The sequence below is a fragment of the Merops nubicus genome, unplaced genomic scaffold (genome assembly GCF_000691845.1).
Source record: "Merops nubicus isolate BGI_N331 unplaced genomic scaffold, ASM69184v1 Scaffold47598, whole genome shotgun sequence".
Classification (NCBI taxonomy): domain Eukaryota; kingdom Metazoa; phylum Chordata; class Aves; order Coraciiformes; family Meropidae; genus Merops; species Merops nubicus.
The window spans coordinates 10,621-21,348 of NW_008627290.1; the positions used below are offsets into that span (position 1 = coordinate 10,621).

At 38.6% G+C, this 10,728-nt stretch overlaps 1 protein-coding gene across 1 annotated transcript; it reads right to left on the minus strand.

Annotated features, from left to right (window-relative positions):
- Positions 1–257: 257 nt before the first annotated feature.
- IL10RB (interleukin 10 receptor, beta) lies at positions 258–9,972 on the minus strand (the record flags this gene model as incomplete). Its single annotated transcript, XM_008946252.1, has 6 exons — positions 258–470; positions 2,548–2,705; positions 4,177–4,327; positions 5,957–6,117; positions 8,353–8,522; positions 9,849–9,972. Coding segments are annotated over 6 exons (977 nt in total), but the record flags the coding sequence as incomplete, so codon positions are not given.
- Between the last annotated feature and the right edge of the window lie 756 nt (positions 9,973–10,728).

A 10,728-nucleotide genomic window follows, 5' to 3' on the forward strand; every position in this document is an offset into this window, starting at 1 on the left:
TAATGTCATAATACAATCCTAGGTATCGGTACAACTTACCAGTAAGCCACAACAAACAGTGGCGAAAATTACCTATCATTTAATTCCAAACTTATAGTCAAGTTTTCTGTACTTTAAAAAAATAACATCATCCTCTCAAAAGTCTGTGTACACATCTTTGTATATTAATTTTTACTGTCTTAAGAATGCAGCAGTAAAAAGATAAACTCAACAGCCCATTTGCTTTTCCTTAGGTCTGAGAAGTGTGAGGAGTGCATTTAGGCCTTTTCTGAAGCTGGTACTGTTCTTGAATCAGAATCTTCTTGTTCAGAGTCTTGAAGATGCTCCGTTGTCTTGCTAGCCTCATCCCCAATCTGATCGCTCTGATTTTTGGATTCTTCTGAAATGACAGTTAGCTTGTCATAAAAAAGATGCTCTTCTTGTGGGAGTGCAGGAAAATAATGTGGACCACTGGGAGGCTTATTCAAAAACTGTGGAAAGAAGAGGAAATGAGAATTAGGCTGCACCAGCCACACCATCCTGTTCGGTTAGAAAGATGTTTTATAGTGTTTTTCACACATCAATTGCTTTTCTCTATCCTTAGAAGTCCCAGAGTCGCAACAACATAATATCCTCTGTGCTTCCATCAATATCCTGTGCAAGGCTTGGAAGCAAATCAGAAGTGCCTTTATTTGCAAGAAGATACCACACAGGTTAGTGACTTCTTTGGTAGATAAGCTTTCTTAAAAAGCTAAACAAATGAACACGGTGTTGTCTGGAAGCAAAATCTAAACCTGGTGTTTTGCCTATAGGTGAAGTTCACAGAGATCTGTCAAACAGCTCCGAGAGCTGTGAATTGTTCTGGCCATCTCAGAGAGCTGTCTGCCCAGACATCACACAGTGATGCTTTAAATGTCAATGTAAACCATAACCATTTACTCAAGTAAAGGAAGGAGAGAGAGATTTGCAGCACTATACAGTTCAATGAGAAAGATGAATTAGTTTGGGTACTGAAATATCACAACTTCCTCCTACTCTCTCTTCTATTGGATGTTCTATCTATAAGATGGAGCCAGACTCAAAAATCAACATGGACTCTGCAGGATGTCACGACTGTATTTTGAATGTCAACACAAGAATAGCACACCTATTCAATGCAGTAAGAATATGTCAGCCACTCATTTTGGCAGCTGCAAGTGCCAGTTCATTTTACTGGTAGTAGCTGGAGGAGTACAGCTGCATTTTGTTCTTGTGACCTGACCCCTATTACTTCAGTGCATTTTACATAAGAAACAAGCTGCTCTATCAGGATTCCTGTTAACTGTAATTACAAAAGTAAATACCAATATTATTACTATTAGACCATTTTCTAGCAGTGATTTGAAATCTTCTGTCAGTAACCTGCAATTTCAGTGTTCATGTAGTGAAGCTGCTGCCTTGGAAAAAATGTCAATTTTGGCAAGCACAACTGACCTTTGATTAGTGTGATTAACCACTATAACCCAGTAGCACAAAGTGAAAATTCTCTCTTCCTCGTGAGCAACCTTTGAGGAAGATAAAATTTGACCACATCCTGTATTGATCAAAGCAATGCTACGTTCCCAACTGCTGAGCTCCAGGTTCAAACTACTGTGTGCTGAGTATGTGCTCCACTTAAAGCACAAGACGATTGTTTGGGTATTACCCAACAGTATTGGCTAGCATTCATTGCTCTCATTTTATCTTGAATGGTCAGACTTCAGAGCATTCTCTACTTCAGTTAAAACTGTGTCCTGGTTTTGGCTCATTCATCTATTTGTGAAAGAACTTTGTTTCAGGAGAACAAACGTGCAGTTTTATGTCAAAAATGAGATAGGGGAGACAGATCTCAGTTGTTTGCTCTCTAAAAAGAGGAACTGGAGGTTAATACCTGTTACTCTTTCACTTTAAAATGAAAGGAAACATCCTGTTTCTAAGCCATACAAAACCTCATATTACAAATTATGCAGTTGCTTTGCAAATAAAAGTCTATGCCAAGTTTTTAGTTGTTCAGCTTTTAAATATTTTGGACCATTCTGTGCAGAACAGTTCAAAATGACAGTACTTTGGAGTTTATTATACGCCAGTGTACTTCAAAAGGAAGTCTAATTTGACTGCTTCTTATGTCTGTCACATCTGTCCAGCGCCACAGAACTTGGTGAAAAAAATGAGGTAACTTTCATGCAAAATTTATGACCTTATAATGCCAGAAATGAACTGAACTTCCAGTACCTTTTTCACGCTGAAAAGTACCTTTCTTCGTCTGCTTTTTCCAAAGTTCACAACTTCATAATTTACATATATTTGAATAACTTTTTATATTTGGCAGAAAAGTGAGTTCCACCATACACAACTATATAACAACAGATAATCAGCATTGCTCCTTGCAGTCTAAATCCCCCCCAGACTAGTCTGCACTTTACAGATGGTCAACAACTGGGTGCAAATTAAAGGCAGCAAAATAAAGGAAGCTCTAAGGGTTTTGGCTCTGGGAAAGGAGGCAATTCTGCTGAAAGAGTTGATTTTAATTGCGTTAGGTGGAAAACAAACCTCTTTCAAATGTTCTGGGAAAATATATGAAGGGCAGAAAACATCTTTGGTGAGTCGATACAGATACAAAAAGGAAAAGAAACAAACAGCAACAGATATTACAACAGCCAACATTGATCCTATAAGAACAGTCACAATTATCCACACAGGAGTTACACCTGCAAGAGACAAGAAAATAAAAATCAAAACTCTGATAACTAATTTCTGAATATATTATTTTTTAATTATCTCTTTTTCTATGCAATTTTAACCCCCCCCCCATTAAAAAATTGTAACTGCAAACTTAAGTCTTTGTTTCCAGACACAAAATACCTCTTAGCTCTTAAATTTTTCCTCTGAATAGCCTGAGGAAGTTCTCACTGACGTAAGCTCACAAGCCTATTTAGACATTTACAGTTACACATACTGATGATTCTACATGCAATACGAGGCAGATGATCCGAAGACCAACAGAAGCATCCACAAGGTGATATCACGTAAAAAGCTACTGCACACCCTTTGGTGTTTCAGGACCACAGGAGTTGACACATAACACTACCAGAGCATAGGCTTCTGCTCTTCTCTAAAAGAAATCTGTAAAAATGGCAGCAAAGACAGCAGGGGACAAAAGTCTGCAAAACTCTAAATTATTCAGCCATTTAAAAAATTGTCGTGCCTGGGGATTTAACAAAAGGCAATGAGAATGAAGATGTAACCATACAGCACTGTATAAATATTTTAAACCAACCTACGCTCGCTAAGCACTGTCACAGCTATGAACTTAGAAGCAACACTACCACCAAAACCTCCCTGCAATTAAACTGCAGTGCATGCAGATAATATACATGTAGGAAAAAAAAAATATGAGGGAACATGTTATGAGGAAATAATGTGAGAAACAGGTTAGCCCAATAGCTTCTCCAGGCTCCACCCAGATGCCTTGCTCATTAACTTGTATCTCTGCCTCTGATTTTACACACATTATCTGAGGGTTTATGTCAGCTGAAATACAATTTATGCCTGTGAAAAAGACAGCATATAGGGCCTCGTCCTTCCTTTTAACTAGGGACGTGAAGCTCCCTGCAGCTAAGGCGGCATGCCTGGAAAGGGCTTTTGGTACTTGGCGGCCTTCAAAATGAGAAGGAAAGTATCTAAACAAAATATTTGTTTATATTATTAATTAGTAACAGCTGTGTTTTGCAGAGAAAGCCCACTTGCTGACAGACATAGGCAATATCACCACAAATGAAGAAAACCACAGCAGAGTCCAATTCCTTTCTCAGTTACAGACATATGAAACAAAGGCTTTAGTAGGATAATGAATATAGCTTATGGTCAAAAAAATTCAGACACAGAGTGTGATCAATGAAGAGCCTATGCTCCACTTAATTCTGATTTTCAGAGCATGAGGAATGCTGGGCTCTCTTCAGCAAAGTAATGCTTCATGCCATCAGTGCCATACTGCTTGTAGTTTTCACTTTGTTTCCAGCTCATCCACTCCGAAGGTATGCATGCATTAACCACCAAACAATACTAAAGTAACAAACACATCCATTTTGGGAAGGTTTACATGGATTTTCATTTTGAATGGCTTTGCAGGTTCCCCAGTTCCCTGCAGCACAGGTCCCACTGTGATGCACCAGGCATTACCGTTGTGGGTTGTCTGCTCACAAAGCTCTTCACTCGGTTTCCCCGTTTTGTTCCACTCAGGGATAACTGCTTGCACTTGAACACAATATATTGTCCATGGCTCCAGCTGGGACAGTATTTCAGAGTTATGTTTAGTATCTATATGAGTTACCTAATAATAGAAGAATACAAAAATGTTGAAAAACACAAGTCCAGTGAATGGACTAGCTAAGTAATTAAAATTACATTTAGTGGTACAAATCCTAGCAGTTATAGCTGCAATGTGACTAAGGCTTTTAAAGGCAGAATGAAGTCTGCCTGCATCTGCCACATAACTGATAACTCTCTGTGGATTTCACCTACAGTTAGTGTGACATCATTCCTACCACTGACCTTCTGGCTGCTTCTAATAAAGTTTTAGGCCAAAGAGGCCTACAGAGATGTGATAAATGAGATCTGCTTGCAGAGAAACAATTGTTTAACCAAATGAGATCAAATAAGAGCGCTGTCACAGGCAAACATAATTCAGTTTGAGACCAAGCAAGTAGGATGGATAATCTAGACAAAAAACAAAAGACAGCGAAAGAAAAAGGTTTGTGGAAGCCATCAGGTGGCCAGCAGCAGATGCAACTTGCTGTTTAGAGGCATCATTGGCTATGTCCCTGTAACTATATGGTCTCTGCAGAGTATAGGAATCTGTACAACATCCCCCTTATGCAGTAAGAGATTCTTTCTCAGGGATGAGAAGACTATAGCTAAGATTCAACATTTTGAGCAAGCATCCACTTCAAAAAACAACCTATGAAGCTACATGGTCTATGCCTTTTGCTTCTTTGATCCCTGTGAGATCTCCCAGACTTCTGCTCTGAAGTGTTACAAGCACAGACTCTAAGTGAAGTTCCTGCTTTCTCTGTTAATCCGCCTAAGTTCACCTCCCATATGCAGAAATAGCTTAATTTCTTGTAGTGTGGGAATTGAAAACCAGTCTGGTTTTTGGGAAGTGACGATGTCTCATTTTCTGGAATTGAATGCCAAAGAATTTTGTAGGGTAGTGAATACAAATCAGAATCCTGTGGAGTGGAGTCACTATGAAAATTGTACTGATGTACAAACTGTTAATTATACTGTGACTGGTATCTTCTGGTAAAGGGCTTCCTTTTTTCCTGTCATAGAACTCATGAACCTACAATTAATATGTTATTTATGATCAGTCTCTGTGCATTAAGTCTTTTGAACTGAGTAACACATCTGTCTGTAGAAGAGGCTGCCCAGGAGAGGAAGAAAGCAAATTACAACTGATAGAAACTGAAGAGGTGAAGGTGACCACAGTTAATATAGAGCCTCATCCATGGTAGTGTTTAAAGCCCAAAGTTCCACAAGTAGCACAAATAGTCAAACCACACGAGATCTGTGTCTAAGCTTACCACCATGATCACAGATACTGCTGAAGTTACAGCTTCTAGGTTTACCCTTACTTGTATGTGTGAAATACAGAGGTTTGGTGGGGGAGACTGCATTGCACATAAGCACACCACTCCCAGCGAATAACCTCTTGGAATGTAGCAGTTACTTCTGATTATGGAACGAAAAACTTATTTCCATGCTGCTGTTTAACTACACAGCTATCTGCCACTTGCTCTGAACAGCAGCTGCAGCAGCTGTACGCTATTACACTGTAACTAGTAGAGATACATTCTTATTTCAGTGTTGGCACCTTCCAGAACTTCACCAGTATGGTATTTTACCAAGAAAAGCATACATCAAAGTCATGGATTCACCATGCCCAGGAAGCAGAATTTACCTGTGTGTTGCTGCTTTTCTTCCAGTACAGTATTCTGTAGTTCCACGAGCCGTAATACTGCTTTAGAGGCCACTTGTCATGTTCAGCAAAAGGGCCTATGAAATCCACATGCAGGGACCCAGACTCTGACTTCACTTTGACATCAGGTGGCCCAATGACTGCTGTATATTAGAATGGTGGGAGAGAAAAAAGAATGCAATTCAGTTTTGCATTGTTTTCAATCTGACATTTTTGTAGAACCCATGACAATTCATTCTTTAAATAATTTCATGTTAGAAGAAATTAATTTCCTTTCAAGGAAAGGCATAAGTAAATCCTTTCCTTATAGAACTGGTCTTGAAAGGCATTTATTTTGCAGTAACATAACAGGTGCTATTGCAGACTACATCTCCCATCCACTAAACTAACTTCAGTTCTCTTCTGGCAGCTGTGGTGACTCCTGGGAGAGGAAGGACTATTTCTGTAGGTATTACTCACTTCTCCTTCTGGACAGCTGTGGAAACACCTGTCTTTTCTAAGCAGACCCTCTAGTGAAATGTTGTAATGTTTCTTGCTTTGTGATAATTTTAAAAAAATGAAACATTTGAATTATTTCTGCATGTCTTACTGACAGTGCTCTGTAGACTGAATATTATATTCTCGCATTTTGTAAATATCTTGTCTTTATTATGTTTTTGCACCACTACCCAAATTATTTCATGAGTAGCTTAGTTATCAACTACGTTGTGTAGACAATGAGCTCTCCATTAAAGCATCCTATAATTCCAGCAAACAATTCTGCCTTGACTGGGTCTACTGAAGTTCTGCCTGGCTAGTCACACTATAAAGTGTCTAAGAAAGGAAGACCTCAGTATCAAGACTTGCTTTCCTCTAGAAATATGTACTTCTATAACTAAAAAAAACCCCCAAACTCTGCTTGCTGGATTGTACATTCATGTAGTGCTCAGGAGTAAGTTGTTGAACTTACAAAAAAATAATGTGAGGAAGGTCTTGGCTACTCTGGTTTTCTTAGGCTCTTTTTACAATACACTGTGGATTTTATTAATAAGCACTAGCAGAAATAATAACACCAAATGGCATATCAGCTAGTTTTATCATGATGTTCTGCTCAGATTAGCTATGACAACATTAAAAATCCTCATGTCCTCCTCAGAGATTCGGCCAGTTGGCCAGTACTCCCAGGTCTTTCTTTCCAGGTAGTTTTATACTCAGATTTTCCCATTCAGGAACAAGCTCCTTTCCAAAGCCAAGCCTGCTCTGAAGGCCTCATGCTCTTTCAAATATATGTCAGACTCTGTACAACGTATGTACAACTCAAGGATATGTACAACTCTGTTAATGATTCACAAGTTTGCTCTCTACTCTGAAAATCCATTAATACTTTTTGCATTACATTTTCTTTTGGCTGCAATTTATACTGGCAATGTTGTTGGTTTGTTTTGCTTTGTTTTGTTTTGTTTTGTTTTTTTCCATGCTATGTTCCAGTGCTTCTGTTCCAATTATAGAAACATTATGCTTTTGGACAGGTAACCAATGAAAGCATTTTGAAAAATAAGGCTGTAAAGTGTAAAATTACACTCTGAAATCCAGGGAAGAATTACAGAATTCATGCAAATAGAGGCAGAACAAGAGGAAAAGAATTTTTAAAATTTATTCTCAAAGATGAGGTGTAACAGAACCTTCCTGTATGGTTGTGCATTAACAGCTGTGAGGAGAAAAAAGCCTTAAGTAACATCAACTACATAACCAAAAATATTTTGTATATTCTTATGAGTGGAGTAAGAATGTAAAAAACAGACACTCACTGGTAAAAAACACTCTCTGATTGCCAAGCTCACATGACAGCAACATGATTGACAACTATTTTCTGCACTCTAATGCAAAGCCATGTCTAATTCCCCTCTCACAAAAGATTGTAAAGCTTCACTGAGAGAATGGCAATATTGTGAAATGAAGATTTCTTGGCTTAAAATTAATCTTTTTCTGTGATTTTGATTGTAATTAAAAAATAAAAATAAAGCTTTTTGCCCGACATGGCAATGACGAAGAAAGTAATTGAATCTCTTTGGATATAAAGCAAGTCTGAAGAAAAGCTCTCCCTAGCTGAAAAATAGAAACAATCTGTATTTTAAGGGACAAGTATACATTTTTTTAAACCTCAAAAGAGGTTTCAAGTACCAAGTACCAGTACTAACTAGCTATAACAGTGAACATACTATGCTTTCTGAGACCAACTTCTGTCTTCAAAAGATGAGTGTTAACAGCTAAGATTTTATATTCAATGTAATTAAATTTAAAAATTATCTGCATGCTACAGCTTTTCTTACTAAGCCACACTGTAAAGGTCCATTAATAGCAGACAATATTCTTTTGTGTAAAATTAGAAAAAGGCTTACTGTCATCCATTGGCTTAAATCTGATGGTTGCCCAGTCTGAATGGCTATTTCCTGACTCCGCTCTGACCTGTAAAATGTAGTCTCCATACGCAGGCAGAGAAGAGACATTGCACTCTGTGAGCCTCAGGTTTGTGCTCACATTTACATACGTGTTTCTAGGGAGTTTGACACTGTATGGAAGAGAAACAAAATGTATATGATTGCAAATTGTAACTGACTAAATGTCTTTCCTCTCGATTATCTGAAAAAAGCATCATATCTGTTAATACAACCAGTTATGACCCATTAACAAGGAAAATTAAATGCAGTGTGCAAAAAACATCATTACTAGTGTATACACACACCATAAGCATTTTATATGCATCCATAAATATGTGATAATTGGATAAAGATTAAAATGATGATTCAGTAAATAGATGCCCTTTTCTTGACAGTCATTACAAAATGATTCAGGCAGTCAGTAGTTATCAGACAAGTCTGCAAATAGGAAGAGAATATCACTATGCATGTCCTTGCTGTCTAACTTGGACTTCGTTCAGAACTGTGCTTACGATAGCCATATAAGGAGAAGCCAGAGAAAACAGAGCCTGAGAACTTACTGGGAATCATTCTATATAGGATATTATTTCTGTTTTGTATCAAAAGCCCATTGAGGAATATAGTGATCAACAGGTCACTGTTGATCTGCTGGTAGAACCCAGAAACATCTTTTGACTAACGTGGTCGGTACCCTTGATTTGTGGACTTCTCCTCAGCAGGCACCTGCCTGTGGGTGCCACCACCTCTGCTTTACATCCCACCTTGTCTCAGCCAAAGAATTCAACCTTCGGCAGGAACGCAAGACCTCCGGCCCAACACGTGGTGTTCCTGTCAAGCGTGGTGGCAGGCAGGGAGCTCACTGCCGGGCTGGGGAAGTGGCTGCCTCCCGCACTACACTCACGCAGGCTGCTTTTCCCAACAGGGAAGACCAGCCTGGAAGGACACAGTGGAAAAACCACACCGAAGCTAAATCAACACAACAAAAATGAACAAAGGAGACCTCAGAAAGTGTGTCCTAAGTTTAAAGCACTGAATGGATGAGCCATCAGCCTGCAGTTCACTGGGCATTTCCCCTAAGGGTGCAGGCAAACTGGCTACATTGGTGGCAGAGCACAAAATGCTGCTGGAGTGAAAGATGAGATATGGTCCTAAGGCTCAGCAGGACTAAGTCTCTTGAGTTGCAGGTAATAGTTACATGACAGAGAAAAAAACACACACAGAGCTAATAATAGCTGAGGTTAAAATGTGTTTCTGGTTCAAAAAAAAAAAGTATATACTGCCTCGAGTGTGCATTGTGTAGAAAATGCCTCTGCCCTGTTATTTACCTCAGAAGATAAGCCTCTCACAAGCTAAAAGAAAGGGACAGCTGCTGATCTTCCTATAAAAAAGGAAACAAATCATAAACACACGCATCTATAAAACATGAATTAAAGGAAGCACAAGCCCCTCAGACTTACCTCTTAGACTGGACAGTGTAACTTATATTCCCGTTGTGAAACTTAGGTGCATCCCACTGTAAAATGCTATGAAGATTAAATGAAGTAATTCTCACGTTTCGGGGTTTTGGAACTATTCCAGACACTGTGGGAGCAATCAAAAACAAGCAAACATTTTAGTATGTCTTCCTCCAGCAATTTGTCAGTTATCCAAAACTTAAATACAGCCTTCTTTCTCTTCCTTGCCTCAGAGACTTTTTTTAAAACACACCTTTAATATAATTAAAGTCCTGATGCCCATTGTTGCTTCTGAGATTATGTAACAAAAACAAATTAGCCAGCACCAATGATTTCCAGTAAGTACAGCCTATGATATCATCACTTATTAAGCATGACTGACTTGTTACTGCCTAAGACTTAGGGCCCATCAGGCTATGTGCATGAACCCTCACTAAGATTGTCAAAATCAAATTTTTCTAAGTAGTGCTCCAGTAGCACTATGGAAATAACATGGTTGTGTGGACTGATTTGATGGGTTTTGGGGTCCTTGTGTTTTGTTTTTTTTCCTGAAGAGGAAGGTGAGCAGTCTTTCTAGGCAGACCTGGGTATAAGACTGAAATGATTTTTTTAAAAAAATCCTCCATAAGCATGTTTACATCATCACTGCACAGATTAGCATTGCCATTTAAAATGCTTTACTTATTCTGTTGTTAAGCCACCCTTTTGAAAAACAGCTCAACAAGAACTACCTTTGAAGGCAAGTGAGCTATTAAATATACCATGCAGATAAATGTCATTAATTGGCACTTTTTGCAAGCAATGAAAACACAATCATTTTGCTTTGTTGAAACAGAATAAAGTAGTACTACTTAAAGTAGTATTGATGAACAGTGATGACTTT